Genomic DNA, 15,517 nt, shown 5'->3' on the forward strand with positions numbered 1-15,517 from the left:
ACCCAAGAGAGTAGATCTGTCCAAGATATTATATTTAGGGAATAGCTGCTGTTTAAGGCTTTTTTTTTTTTTTTTTTTTCCTTTTCAGTATGACACATTAAATTGGACTTTTCAACAAACATTGAAAATATGTCATCTTTAAATATTAGTCTACCGAATCTTTCACATATGTGCTTTCACCTCCCTCACAAATAGTTATAATCCTGACTTCCTGGTCTTTCTATTTGTTCATTCTCACAGGTTCTCACTAAGGAATTTTATAGCCTTCAAGCATCTAGTGAGACACGAATTATGGAACTTCAGGCACAGAATTCTGAGCATCAGGCAAGGCTAGACACTTACGAAAAACTGGAAAAAGAACTTGATGAGATAATAATGCAAACTGCAGAAAGTAAGTTTGGACCCAAATTATACTGTTTTTTTCTGGCGATACTGGTGTTCTTATAGAGATGCATTGTGATGGTATTTATAGTATTTAGAACAAGCCTTTTAGATAGAGATTCAAGAAGCAATAAATACTTTCAATACAAATTGTATAGTGTGTATTGAAAATATTATTGCATTTTATATTAAAATATTTATTGCATCTTAAATGTTTGTACCAAATATTATAAAATTGGACCTTATGCTAAATGTGAAAACATTCCTTATTTATACTAAATCATTAAATACTGTTACTGTGTTACTCTCTCCACCTCTTCTTTCTTATTGTAGTCTTAGATTGTTAGGTTTATGGGACATGGCCTGTCTTTTTTTAATACATATGAGTTAGTTCCTGTTAGGTTCTACAATGTCGGATACAAACATGCTAGATGCCTCAGTCAAGGATCAGGGTTTTATCATGTTACAGCTGCACAGCAGCTAACGTGATAAAGCCCTGATCCTTGATTGAAGCATCTAGGTTCTACAATGCAATACATAAATAATAATTTTTTTAATTCAGTGAATGATTGATATTAATTAGATATGGTCCAGGGAAGCTGGATCCAGATATGTATTAAGTTCTGATGAGGATTCAGAAATTTGGGTTCAAGGTAAAACCATGACTAGAGTTCAGATTTAACAGTGTAGAGATGTTACAAGCTATTTTTGAAAAATTTTGCCAAAGTGGCAAAATCAACAAATCAACGAATCTGATGGAATCCTTTTGAGGTCATCTCTTTTAATGAGATTTCAACTATCCTGGTTTATATGCAGACTGGATCCAGAAAACAGGCCCTTTCAGTTTCGGATACAAACAGAAACTAAGACCTTGATCCTGCAACTCAGTATGTTTTAGGTACACCATTGTGTCCATGTGGAGCCCTGAGATGCACTGATTAAAGGATCAGAACCCAGATAACTCCAGAACAAGAGTTCTATTTGAGGTTCCATGTAGGGGCTACCTCTCATTAGAATGAGATAGATGACATATTCACTTAAGTACAATAGAGGAATTTTGCAAATGTTACATTTTTTATGTAAATAATAGCACACAAAAGGGTGTGAGGTTAGAAAGATGCCTTGGATTGGGCTGAGCAACTAAGATGTAGATATTGTATAAAACTTTACAAGCAGCTGTACCTGGAGGGTGGCATGACTGTCTAATTTTGACCCAGTATAACATTTAATAATGTATATTTGATATATACTACTGACAATAATATAAACATGCTGTTGGAAATGCATGTGTTGTTCTGCCTGAGGGGGTATCCATGTGTCAACATCAAACACATGAAGAATTTTTTTGGACTTGCATACTCATGAAGATAATGAAGAATTTTCCCAAAGAGAAACTCGTAGTTCAGAATGGTTTCTTCCTTACCCCTGCAGACTTTCTTATTCATTGTGGTCTTAGCAGGTAAAAGATCTGTTGCTGGAGTTGAAAGTATTAGCTTCTTGCTAAATATTTTAATGAGTTTTAATTATACCTTAAAATTGTATGCTGCAGTACAAGATTTAAAAACAACAATATTGGTTTACAATTGAACCATTCAAGTTTTGAAAAGGAAAGAATTCTAATATAAATTACTATTTTACCATACCTGTTTTTACTGTTTCTTAATATCTACCATTGTTCTCTTATTTTTTAAAAAAGATTTGAGTGAATCTAATGATGCTGAAAATGAGGACACTTCATTCCTTTTAAATTAATCATTGGTATTTTTTACTGTTATAGCGTCTGAGGGTAGTGAAAGTTGTAATTAAGGTTGCATTCTGCAACCTCCTCCAGTTGCTTGTAATTTATTTAAACAGATCTTTTTATGGCTGAAATCCTCCATGCTTGTTCTCAACCAAATGGTGAACTTTTTGGGAAAATTAGAAGGAAAAAATTGAGCCTACTATTGTTTAAAAACATGTGAGGAAGAAGGAGGGGACACACTTTCCCTGTATATTCCAATTAAACTCTTGGCATTTTAATTCAAATAACAAAGAAGCAAAAACAACCCATTTGAAGAAAATGTGTTCATTATTTGTAAAGTTCTTTTAAAGTGTGCCATAGAAATCTTCTAATCTGCTTTCCAGAGCAATATGAAACAAAAGATTTAGGATGAAATCCTGGCCCCGTTGTAGTGGGAGTTTGCCATTAACTTCAGTGAGACCAAGATTTCAGCCTTTGAATTCTGGGGCCACTCTGAAACTCTTTATCTTGAAATGCTACACTTTTCTTTTCCCCTTGACTGATTAGGCCTTTATTCTTGTATGCTATGTTTGTTTATGTAAGAAACCATGTATTTACACACATGAAATGGCTTGTATCAAATAATTATTGGCATTTTTTCCCTGTAGAGCATGTTCATGTGGAAGACACTATTGAAATATGACTATTACAGTCTCTTCATTGATTCCTCGTTATGCTTCACTTATTAATATGACAGTAGTCTATAATGGCCTACTCAAGTATCTGTCTGATTTAGGAATTTATACTATTTGTCGTAATATCTGAGTGCCTTCCTCATAAATAGCAGTAGTGAAATCACTTGGAGTCTCTGACTCATCTACCTTTTTGGGGTAAAAACTATCCTGGGGTATTTTTGGTTCTTCTTTGAGTGCTCCTCCCTTGACTCGACACCGCGCAGCATCGCTGGCACCGAAGAGGAAGAAGCAGCGTGCGGAGCGCAGACACTCCCCTGCGCCGTCGGTATGGGCAGGGTCGAGTACGGAGATGCACCGAACCCAGCCCGTCGAGTCTTCTCTGGTGCCTGCATCTCCAATGATGGAGTCTCCCCTGACGCCTGGGAGTGGAAGAATGCCCCTGCCGACGCCGTTGACACCGGAGGCTTTTCAGGTGGCAAGAGCCTTGTTGGCCTTGCCTACGCCACCTCCGCTCCCTCTCCACTGATGGAGAAGGGCCGGTGTCACAGGGGAAACCTGCGTTGGGTCCTCCTGAATGGTAGTGGAGATACCTGGCACAGGGAGGAAGATCTCCCGCTGCATGGTCTCTGAGGGTAGAGCAGAGCCGCTCCCCCAGTAGTCGCTCCAGATTGGCATTGATGTGGAGTCCCCCTCTCGGCGCTGACATCGATCCCCGGCACCAGAGGCAGTACATGCCAGGAGGCGGCAGAGGTCAAGTTCTGCTAGGCTGCACTCCCGTTCCAGATCCCCGGCACTGAGGAGTTTGCCTGTACCTAGATGGCACAGAACCTGGTCACCGTCGAAGGACCCAGCACCGAGGAGTTCGCCTGCACCAAGATGACACAGAACTCAGTCGCCGTCAGAGGACCCAGTACCGCGCAGTCCACAACGCGGAACCAGGTCACCGGAGTCCGGCTTGGCACTGAGGAGTTCGGAGCGGCGCCGACCTCAGTCACCGAAGGTGTCTGCAGGGCCGCAAGGCAAGTGACAGCAGAAATCATCAGTACCGAGACAACGCTCCAGTACCTCTAGCTCTTTGGAGTGCACCTCCGTTTGTCGGCACCGCTCATGGCGACAGAGGCAGTCCTCATCGTCCTCCAGGTCGGAGGCGTCAAGAGGGCGGTCCCCAGCACGGAAAGGCGCCCAGGACTGAGGACTTACATGGAACCACCAGTCCAGGGCCTCTCACTATGAGGATGACTCAGGGTCTCCCAGTGGGGACAGTCGTCGGGAGAGCCAACGCCACCACAAAGCGTCACAGCCTGCGGTGCAGTCAGCCCCAGGTTGGCCCCAGGGACAATGGCCAGAACAATGGCCTTATTGGGCCCCACGGGATATCCAGGTGGGGCCAACACCCCAATCCATTACGTTATCGGGGGTGCAGTCCAGGCCCATAGACACCACTCCTCGGACGAGGAATCGGACCCAGGGAGGAACCCTCAGCGGGTGCAACCCTTCACCAGGACAGGGCGCACCCACAGGATTCACCTCAGCAGTCTTTTTCCTCCTCAACTAACGAGGCAGTTTCCTGGGACCACTTGGCACCACTGGAGGATTTCAGGGAGCACAAGGAGCTGCTCAAGAGGGTAGCCTCCAACTTGGGGCTGGAGGTGAAAGAGTTAAGAGGCCGAAGATAGTCTCTTTAATGTGCTGGCGGCAGCTGCCCCAGTGCAAGTGGCTCTCCCAGTCCACGAAAGGGTCCTTAAGATTGTAAAGGCACTGTGGCAAACCCCTTTCTCGGTCACCCCTACCTCAAAGGTGGCTGAGGAAAAATATTATGTCCTGGCCGAGGGATTTGAGTTTTTGTTCACTCACCCCGCCCCGGGAACCATGGTAGTAGACGCGGCTAACGAGTGAGACAGGCAAGGTCAGCCAGGGTCTTCTCCCAAAAACAAGGACAATAAGAAGCTGGACTTGTTTGGAAGGTTTATTCCACGGCAAACCTGCAGTTCAGGATTGCTAACCATCAGGCCCTCCTGGGCAGATATAATTTCAACCTGTGGGACTCCCTCAGGCAGTTCGCTGAGGCCCTGCCCCAGGACCAGGCTGCAGACTTCAGCACTATCATGGAGGAAGGAACCACGGTAGCTAGGGCAGCACTCCAGATATCCTGAGATGCTGCTGACTCGGCGGGCAAGGCCATAGCCTCTGCCATCTGTATGAGAAGGTGCTCGTGGCTGTAATCCTCGGGCCTGTCCCAGGAGGTGCAACAGTATATTCAGGACCTCCCCTCTGATGGGTCGGCCTATTCTCAGACCAGACTGATGCGAATTTGCACGGTCTGAAGGACTCCAGGGCCATGCTTCGCTCCCTGGACCTTTACACACCCCTGTTTTCCAGGCGTCAGTCACGGCCCCAGGTGCAGCAGCAGCCAAGGCCTCTGTTCAGGCCTTTTCAACCCTATAGGAATAGGGATAGGAACAGAGGGTTTAGAAGAAGAAATCAGCCCTCTAGCTCCTCCTCATCTCCGCAGCAGAGGCCCCCCAGGAGGTCAGGCAACCAGAGGAGGCAATTTTGATGGTGTGCCCGAGGGTGGCACCCCAACTGCTCTTCTGGATCCGCCCCACCCCTTCCTAAACAGGTTAAGGCCCTTCTATCCCAAATGGACAAAAATCACTTCGGAGTGTTGGGTCTTTGGGATAGTCTCAAGGGGCTATGCCCTACAGTTTACGTCTACCCCTTCCTTTTCCATCCCTCCAACAATCCTCCTCTTCCATCCCTCTTCAGGGACCCCTCTCACGAGCAACTCCTCTTGCAGGAGGTGGGCACCCTCCTCAACCTGGGAGCGGTGGAAATGGTCAAGGTAGAAGGGGGAAAGGGTTCTATTTGAGGTACTTCCTCATCCCCAAGGCGTAGGGGGGGTCTGAGACCCATATTAGACCTGTGTCGTCTAAACAAATATGTCGAATGACTCAGGTTTCGCATTGTCTCCCTAACCTCCATAATCCCTTCCCTGGATCCAGGAGACTGGTATGCCGCCCTTGATCTCAAGAATGCATACTTTCATGTGTCCATCCTCCCCAGCCACAGGCGTTTTCTTTGTTTCACAATGGCTGGCTCCCACTACCAGATTACAGCCCTGCCTTTTGTCCTATCTTCGGCTCCAAGGGTGTTTACCGAGTGCATGGCGGTAGCGGATGCCCACCTGAGACAAAAGGGTGTGCAAATTTTTTCCTTACCTGGACGATTGGCTGATCAGGGGCAGGTCCAGGTCCCAAGTGCAGGAAAGCGTGACCCTCACTTGCTTCATGTGCAGCAGGCTGGGACTATTCATTAACAAACAGAAGTCCACACTAACCCCAGTGCAATGCATAGAATTCATTGGGGCCACCTTCGACGCTTCCCAGGCCAGAGCCTTCCTGCCTCAGCCACATTTCAAGGCAATGGTCTCCATCACCTCCCTGCTGCACCAATGCCCCACGACAACAGCCAGGCACTGCCTACAGCTGTTAGGCCACATGGCGGCCTGCATACATAGTGAGACTAGCTCGCCTGAGACTCAGACTGCCTCGGTATATGTGCCGAGCAAACACCCATTGGACCAGGTGGTCACAGTTCCCTTGGCCGTCTTAGCCTCCCTAAACTGGTGGCAGACTCCCGGGGCAGTGATGAAGGGCATTCTGTTCAGGGAACTGGGTCCCGTTGGTCATCCTAATTTCCGACGCTTCAGACGTAGGCTGGGGACCCCACATCAGCGCCAACCTAGGCACTCAGGGGTTCTGGTCAGGGGAGGAGAGGCGCCTGCACATCAACGTGAAGGAGCTGAGGGCCATTCACCTAGCGTGCAAGGTGTTGCTCCGATTCCTGACAGGCCGAGTGGTGTACGTGCTGACGGACAACACCTCAGCCATGTTTTACATAAACAGGCAGGGGGAGCGCACTCCTCAGCCCTCTGTAAGGAAGCTATCCATCTGTGAGACTTTGCCGTGAGTCACGATTTCCACTTGACTGCCTCTCACCTCCCGGGAGTGAGGAACGATGAGATGGATCGCCTCAGAAGGTCGTTTCTACCCCGCGACGACTGGTCATTGCACCCAGAGGTGGTGGCTATGATCTTCCAGAAGTGGGGCGTTCCCCAACTGGATCTATCGGCATCGGCCTAGAACACGAAGTCTCTGAGGTTCTGCTCGCTCTGGGGTCATGAGACTGGGTTGATTTCTGACTCGTTCCTCGTGGACTGGACGGGGACTCCCATATATGCGTTTCCGCCCATTCCACTCATACCCAAGGTCCTGCTGAAAATAAAGAGGGACAGGGTGAACGTTATAGTCATCACTCCAGCCTGGCCAAGACAGCACTGGTTCAGCATGCTGCTGGACCTTTCCATCGCCCCACCCCTGGAGCTCCCAAGGCGGCACGACCTTCTATCCTAGGACCCTTGTCACCTGTTGCACCCAGACCTGGACTCCCTGCACATCACAACCTGGAGGCTCTGTGGCTGATGGAGGGAAAGAAAGCCTACTAGGTAAAGGTCCAGCAAGTTCTGCTTGGCAGCAGGAAACCTTCCACACAGGTCATGTATTGGGCTAAGTGAAGGTGGTTTACCTGTTGGGCGGAGTCCCGGGTATTCCACCCAGCCTCTCACCTATACAGGCAATCCTGGAGTACCTGCTGCAGCTAAAGCTCCAGGGTCTGGCGCTGGCCTCATTGAACGTTCACCTGGCGGCCATTTTGGCCTTCCATCAGCCGCTAGAGGGGAGATCGCTGTTCTCCCATCCCATGTCAGTCAGATCCCTCAAGTGGGTGGAGAGGCTTTATCTGCAGATCCGTGACCCAGTGCCTCCCTGGGATCTCAAGCTGATCCTCTCGAGACTCACGGGGCCCCCCTTCAAACCCAGGGCCTCATGCCCTCTGCTCCTGCTTTCGTGGAAGGTAGCCTTCCTGGTAGCCATTACCTCAGCCAGGAGGGTCTCCGAGATTAGGGCCTTAACTTCGGAGCCCCCTTATACAGTGATCTATAAGGACAAGATTCAGCTGAGGCTGCATCCAGCCTTCCTGCCCAAGGTGGTTTCCCAATTTCATTGTAATCAAGATATTTTTCTCCCCGTGTTTTTTTCCAAATCTCACGTTTGGAGGAGGAGAGGAGATGGTGTTCGCTGGACGTGAGACGAGCCCTGGCCGTCTACATCGAGCGTACAAAGTCGTTCCAGGAATCGACACTGCTCTTCGTCGCAGTGGCCGACCAGATGAAAGGCTCACCTGTCTCCACCCTGCGTATCTGCTCGTGGATTACATCATGCATCAAGTTCTGCTACAAGCAGGTGAGGGTGCCGCTTCCGGGAACCATCACAGCACACTCAACCAGAGCTCAAGCCTCATCTACAGCCTTCCTGGAGGGTGCCCCTGCAGGACATCAGCACAGCTCTAACCTGGTCGTCAGTGCATACCTTCACATCCCACTATGCCATCGTCTCGCAGGCAAGAGAGGACGCGGGATTTGGCAGAGAGGTGCTGAGGGCAGCTCACCGGTAACTCCAACCCACCTCCAAAGGTATTGCTTGTTAGTCACCTATGGTGGAATGGACATGAGCAAGCACTTGAAGAAGAAAACAAGGTTACTTATCAGAAACTGATGTTCTTCAAGATGTGTTGCTCATGTCCATTCCACAACCCACCCCCAGTCCCCACTGCTGGAGTTGACAGAAAGAAGGGACCGGGGGGGCGTAGGGCTGCCAGTGCCTCATATACCGCGGCATGTGTGTGGGGCCCTAGGGAGCGCCCGAGCCGGCCGTACAATATCTGCTTAAGGGGAAAAAAGTTCCGGGTAGCCATACATAGAGGTGTGCACACACCTATAGTGGAATGGACATTAGCAACATATCTCGAAGAACATCAATTACTGGTAAGTAACCTTATTTTTAGATTGTTTGGATGATTGAAAGGGGGTAGATTTTTTGAGTGGATGGGGGATATCAATGTTGTGAATGTCATTCTTATGATGAGTTCCAGAGGGGTACCCATGTTAGTCTGTTTTTAGCAAAACAGCGAGTGTTCTGTGGCACCTTAAAGACTAACAGATTTATTTAGGCATCTTTAAGGTGCACAGAACTCTTGCTATTCTTACAATGGGGCCATTTTGTGCTAAACACTCTACAAACATTAATTAAAAAGAATGACCTTATCCCAGTGATCTTACTGTGTGCAATACAATTGATGACAACAAGGGAACAAAATAATATGGAGGATGGAGGAAGAGAGTAAGATAACAGTAAAACAAGCATATTTAGCACAATGCACATGTGTCTTGGCTCATTACCTGTATCAAGTTCAAACTTCTTGTCTTTGCCTGTCAGGCCCTACCTTACATAGCCTATGCCAATGTATCTGAACAGATAAGGTGAGTTTCTGTGATGTTCCTCAATGGATATATCTACACATCAACTAGACACCTGTGTGTGGCTCGCTCGGGCTGCTTGGCTGTTCCATTGTAGGGTTGCCAGGTGTCCAGTTTTTGACTGGAAAGTCCCATTGAAAAGGGGATCTGGCAGTGTCCAGTCACCTGCAGTAGCAGGCTTCTGCCACCAAGCAGTGGGAAGAGCAGCAGCTGCTGCTGGAGCCTGGAGGAGCACTCAGGAACAGCTGTGGTGGAGAGAGGTAGCAGCAGCTCCCGGGTCCTGCTCAAGTCACACACCCATCCCTGGAATGCAGCTCTCCTTCCCTTGTCCTGCCCCACCCACCTCCACCCCTGGAGCACGGTTCTCCCTCTCTCATCCTGACCCAGTCAATCATCCCCCGAGCATGGCTCTCCCTCCCCTGTCCCATCCCAATCACTCACTCCTGGAGCTCAACTCTCCCTCAAACATCCTACTTCAGTCACCCCCAGCACCCTTAGAGCCCTGTTCAGCTGGCAGGGGAGGGGAGATGGAGAGAGCGTGAGCGATGGTGAGGGGAGGAAGAGGAGCAGGAGGGGGGAGGCCTCAGGGAAAGAGATGGAGATTAGGGGGGGCCTCAAGGGGAAGGGGAGGAGTTCCGTCACTCAGTGTCCATTTTTTATAAATTAGAAAGTTGTCCACCTTATTTCATTTCTGTTTGGACTTCCGGGCTTGGGCCGGAGCCTGAACTCCAGGAACCTGTGGGGTGGGAGGGTCCCAGAGTTTGGGTTTCAGCCCAAACTCAGAAGTCTACCCAGCAATGAAACAGCCCTGTGAGCCCAAGTCGGCTGGCACAGGCCAGCCGTAGGTTTTTCTTTGTTGTGGAGACTTTCCCTAAAAGGCCCAGCACAGAACTTACAGTCCAGTGGGAGGGGAGGGACTAGGGTAACTTTAAGCCATCTTTGCACCCTCCTGTGGTATTCTGGGGATTGGAGAGGTCCTGTCATAATTTATATAGCCCTGGAGGTTTGTCTAAGTTATGGCATCCGCCTCCTCAATCTACTCCTTTCAATAGCGTTGTATCAATGTGGAAAGGCAGGGTAAGAAAAAGTTGTCTTGCTGCTTACACAGTAGGGGTGTGTTAGTAGCAGTAGAATTTCCTAGCCAACAATAACTGTGACTATAGTTACTTCCATATTTAAATGTAACATCAATCTTGAATATCTTGTGTTCTCTCAGTTCTTTGTCCCATGTTGTTTGATTTTATTCAGTGCTATTGAAAGGGGTAAACTGCTCTAGAAAAATTTGCATTTGCAGGGTGTCATGAAGTATGTTGCTATCTAAACTGATTTTAATTTTTGTATATCTGTAAATCTTGTACCCCTGTCTATAAAATGTCCAGATATATTTTCAGATTACTGAGTGATCTAACTCTAAATAGATTACTTTGTCTTTTTTACTGTGCTTTTAAAAAGTTAAAATTCCAGGTAATATTGGGCTTGCTTCTCTTATAATTTAGTTTACAAATAAAACCATTGGTATAAGTATAATTTATATGATTGTATGTTTAAGGGAAAGCATTATAAGTTCTTAGTTTGTTAGTAATAGCAGAGCTTGGAGATAATAGATTAGATCTTTTTTTTTCCTTCTGCATTCAAAGCTGAGATGCTCTTGCCAATATTTTGTCCTGTACATTTTGTGCACGTAGTTCTACTTAGAGTGTATAATTATGCTATTGCATGTTGCAGCAATGGTATTCTGCCAGAGAAATAAGAAACACTCACTCTTGGAGCTAAAAATTACTTGTTTGCTATTTTATATCGCAAATGAGATGGTAAAAGAAAATGATTAAGTTTTTTATTTTTTTGTGTGAAAGGATCTAAATTAATTAACTATACAATATAAAATAATCCAAAAGATATTGCTTTGAGACCTCTGAAACTAGATTGCACAATGCATTAGTAAAAATAGATTTCAGAGAATAATTATTCACTGGTGGGAGGAAGAACTGAGTAGGTCTTTTTCTCTTTGTGAATTTTATAATTAATAGGGCATGCTTGTTTTATTTTTGAAGTTGAGGGAGAGAAAATGAGTTTGTAGCCAAAATGTTTCTTACTCCAAAATACCATTTTCAAAATATGTAATCTTTGACAGGCTACATCTTCAAAAGTACAAACATCAAAGTCTTAATTAGCATGCTTGTTGGTAGTTTCAGGGGAGAGTCAAAAAGAATCATGTATGCATGGAGACTGCACCCTCCAGAAAAAGTTAAGGCATGTTGGCCCAGTACTGTGTGATGGAAGTGTGCACTATGAGTACATTTGTGGCTAAATTGTGGACTTCAGCCCGCAAGGACATCAATCCTTTTTCATTTCCTTTTTGTTTCAAAAGCGCTACATTTACTTCAAATTTAAAAAATAAGTATATAGCATCAGATCCTTTTCTGGTTACTCCGCTGAAGTCAACTTGGTTATGCCAGTTCACAGCAGCTGAGGATCTGATCTATTGTGTGTGTGTGTATGTGTGATTACAAATGGAAATGCTTGTTTTATCCGTTCTTCTTTGAGTGGTTGTAGATGTGTATTCCACTCAGGTGTGTGCATGAGCAGTATGCTGAAGTCAGAGCATGTTGTCTAGGAGTTACCTGCAGGAGCTTTGCATGTGCACTCTGGCCCTTGTAGCTCCTCCTTGGACTATTTAAGAGTAGCATTGCCTTGACCCCCTCAATTCCTTCTCACTGCCCACAGCTTGACTCAGATCATGCCATGTGGTACCTTACCTTACACTTTCGTTGTTGTTTCAGCTAGTTTTCTCTCGGTATTTTGTATCTAGTTAGTTAGGGCTGGTCTACACTGTCAACTGCAGTCAACAAGAGATATGCAAGCTGCATAACGTAGCTTGTGTATCTCCTGTCCATGTACTTATGTTGCTGTACTGCTGTGTCTTCACGGCACTGCGTGAATGGGAGATGTCTCCCGTCGATGCAGCCTTACTCCTTTTGGGGAGGTGGACTAATGGCGTCTGTGACCCATCCCGTGCCCAGGGTAGCCCCCTGAAAATGCCAAGGTCAGGGCAGGCTGTAAAAAGGGAGCAGATTCTCCCAGAACTGGTGGGTGGCACTGAAGCCAGACTTCCCAACCAGCCACAAACTGCACTTCTGAATCCTCACAGAAGCCAGTATACAAATACACACAGTCCCCTTTATTGCATTTCAGCTTCTGGCTCCCAAATCAGCACTAGGTCCAGTAAAGAGACCAGTTATTTAAACTCTGTGCTCTTTACTAAAAAGGTTCTCTCTGACCCCAAAGGGTCAGCCACAGTACCAGTTCAATATAAGTTTGGATCTTACCTAAAATACCACGCTGCCAGCCAATCCTTCAGTAACTAAAACTAAAGGTTTATTGTAAAAAGAACGAAATAAACCATAAGAGAAATGTTAAAGAATTAGAGCAATCAGATACATACAAATGATTGAAAGTCCATGTACAGCAAGTCTCTGGGAGAACTGTGGAGTTGCAAGCTTGTACAGTTCCTCTGATATACATCCAGTAATTGGATGGGCCTCAGTTCTTGGTTCACAGCTTCAGTTGCAGATGACTTGATTCAGAGGTAGAGAGGTGTTTGAAGCTATGTCCCGACTGAAAGACTGGTGACTGAAGACAAAATGGGTTCCCAAAACCTCTGCCTTATATACCCTCTGGCCCTAGCCATGCGGTTTATAGGGTTTTACAGGAACTAAAATGGAGTCCAGAGCCACATGGGCCAGTCCTGGCGCCTCATTAGGTGTATCTCCGGCTTCTCCCCCTGGTCCCCTTGCACCTAGGGATATCTTAATGGGCCATAAAGCAGGCTATTGTTCTGCAGCCATCCTGTCTGAGTCATTACTTAGACAGCACCATTTGAAATACAGATATATCAAATATATCTATAACTTCCATTTCACATATGACACATGAACATAAGTATATTATCTTACTTAGCATATTACAACCTTTCTAACAGTACCTGACATGGCCTATCTCACATGAATTAATATGATTTTGACATATTGATGTCAAACAATATAACAAATGCTCTCCCCCCCCCCCACCCAATCTACCCAGCATGACAGCATCAACCAGAGAGCCCATCTCCCATCGATTGACTGGGTCTTCATGACCCACTCAATTGATCCCACTGCATTGATCGCCACGGAGTCCACAATATAGACAAGCCCTTAGTTCTAGTTAGTAGTAGTGCCCTAAGCTCAGAGAGATTCTTCTCCTCTTCTGAAAGGGTGCTGGGTGGCACTGGAGTTCCTTGAGTGCTCAGGATAGAGCTGCGTCATCTACACGCTCTCCTGTACCGAGGCAAGATCATTCAAGCACTGTATTATCAACTCTGGTACAGTCTGTGTGGTGGTGGCCATTGAGTCTAGGACAAACAATATCAGCCTCAGCACTGACCACATCGACCCCACAGGCTTATCAAACAGCAGCAGATTTACTCTTCCTCATTGTTCTGGACTTACTTGTTGATAAAGGAGTCCTCAGCTGTGATGGTGTCTTTTGCAGCCACAGGATCATCCAGATTGATTGCTGTCGTCATCTATGGCACCACTTAAAAACCATATTGCAGGGACACATTTCTGTATTGGCACTGAGAAATCCATTGTCAATACTGATTCCATCTTCGGCTTCAGAGACAGTTTCAGTTTTTCCAGGCCTGGAATGGGCCAGATCTACAGATTCAGTATTGGCCTCTCCTTTGATAACAGTGTCCTTTCTGGTGCCAAGTCTGAGATGTATTAGTGACACTGCTGGTAGTCAAGGGACAGACTGCTATGCCTTCATCAGTACTGATGCAGCCCGCATACAGGGCTTCAGACAAGTCAGGACACATGATGGCTCCACCATGGGTGGCTCCTTTGTTCCTGTCAGACTTAGCAGAATGTTCTTTGCCTTCAAGCTTGGAATCATCTTCCGAATCTCCTTCTCTGCTAAGGTCGGTGCATACCTTCACGTCCCACTACGCCATCGTCCAGCAGGCGAGAGAGGATGTGGGATTTTGCAGAGTGGTGCTGAGGGCAGCTCACCAGTAACTCAGACCCACCTCCAAAGGTATTGCTTGTTAGTCACCTATAGTGGAATGAATATGAGCAAGCACTCAAAGAAGAAAACAAGGTTACTTACCAGTAACTGATGCTCTTCGAGATGTGTTGCAGATGTCCATTCCATGACATACACCCCCGTTCCCGCTGCTGGAGTTGGCAGAAAAAAGGGACCAAGGGGGCATAGGGCTGGCAGCGCCTCACATACCGTGGCATGTGCACGGGGCTCCAGAGGACGTCGGAGCCGGCCCTACGGGATCTGTTATGGGGAAAAAATTTCCAGGTAACTGTGCATGGAGGCATGCACACACCTATAGTGGAATGGACATGAGCAACATATCTCTAAGAACATCAGTTACTGGTAAGTAACCTTGGAAGGTTTTTTTTGTTTGGTTGGTTGGTTTTTTTTGTCTGTCCCTCTGGTCTCACCCTTCAGCTATGGTCCGTGTATGCCTAACGTTACTCGGTCATATGCCCATATGCATTTAAATAGTCCAACATGTGAGATTGCACCTTCATCCTCTTCAAACTTGGTTGAAGTTAGTCTGTCTCCAAAGTTGTCAGTCACTGGACAGGCTTATCCAAGTGCCACTAGCAATCCTGCAGTCCCTAGAGTGGTGGGCAGACCAGAATAATGTGTAAGAAGGTGTACCCTTTTCTTGCTCTCCTCTGACCAGAACTATAGTTTCCAATGCCTTCACACTGGAGCAGGAGGAGTGGCGGCAGTGCATTTAAGTACATTGAAAGTTCACAGTTTGTGGACAGAACGGGAAGACTCCTTTCACTTCAGCATTGTGGAGTTTCGAGTGATTTGCAATTTGTGCTGGGACTTTTGGGCCCAGATTAAGGATGCAGAAGTTCACATGCTTACCGACAATGCCACTGTAATGTATTATGTGAACAAGCAGGGTAAAGCCTGCTCCAGCCAACTCTGCCAAGAAGCAGTAAAGTTTTGGTTCTTTTGCACGAAGGATGTCCTCATTCCTATAGCTGTATACTTATTGGGTGTTCTGAATCAGTGATCCAATAACCTCAGCAGGAATTTCTCTGAGAATCACGAGTAGTCCATGAAGAACAGCATTCTGAGATCCATCTTCAAAGAATGGGACATTCTGACTAACTGACAGTTTTTAATGAATAACAACAAAAAGCAGTGTCAGTTTTGCTCTGAAGTGGGTCTCAGTCCAGGCTCTTTAACTGACAACTTCCATGTGAACTGGGGATCATTGCTCATGTGTGCCTTCCCCCTGATCCCTCATGTTGTTCTCAAATTGAAGATGGA

General features: G+C 46.5%; 1 protein-coding gene across 2 annotated transcripts in view; it reads left to right on the forward strand.

The window, feature by feature from the left end:
- PIBF1 (progesterone immunomodulatory binding factor 1) overlaps window positions 1-15,517 on the forward strand; it is a 176,419-nt gene that overhangs the window by 82,926 nt on the left and 77,976 nt on the right. For both annotated transcript variants that reach the window (XM_067562782.1, XM_067562783.1), the window contains exon 12: window positions 241-391. In XM_067562782.1, the coding sequence (XP_067418883.1) occupies window positions 241-391 (151 nt within the window). The remainder of the gene's footprint in view (window positions 1-240; window positions 392-15,517) is intronic.

The sequence above is a fragment of the Emydura macquarii genome, unplaced genomic scaffold (genome assembly GCF_026122565.2).
Source record: "Emydura macquarii macquarii isolate MOO-44397 ecotype Brisbane River unplaced genomic scaffold, CSIRO-AGI_Emac_v2 contig_2473, whole genome shotgun sequence".
Lineage (NCBI taxonomy): Eukaryota > Metazoa > Chordata > Testudines > Chelidae > Emydura > Emydura macquarii.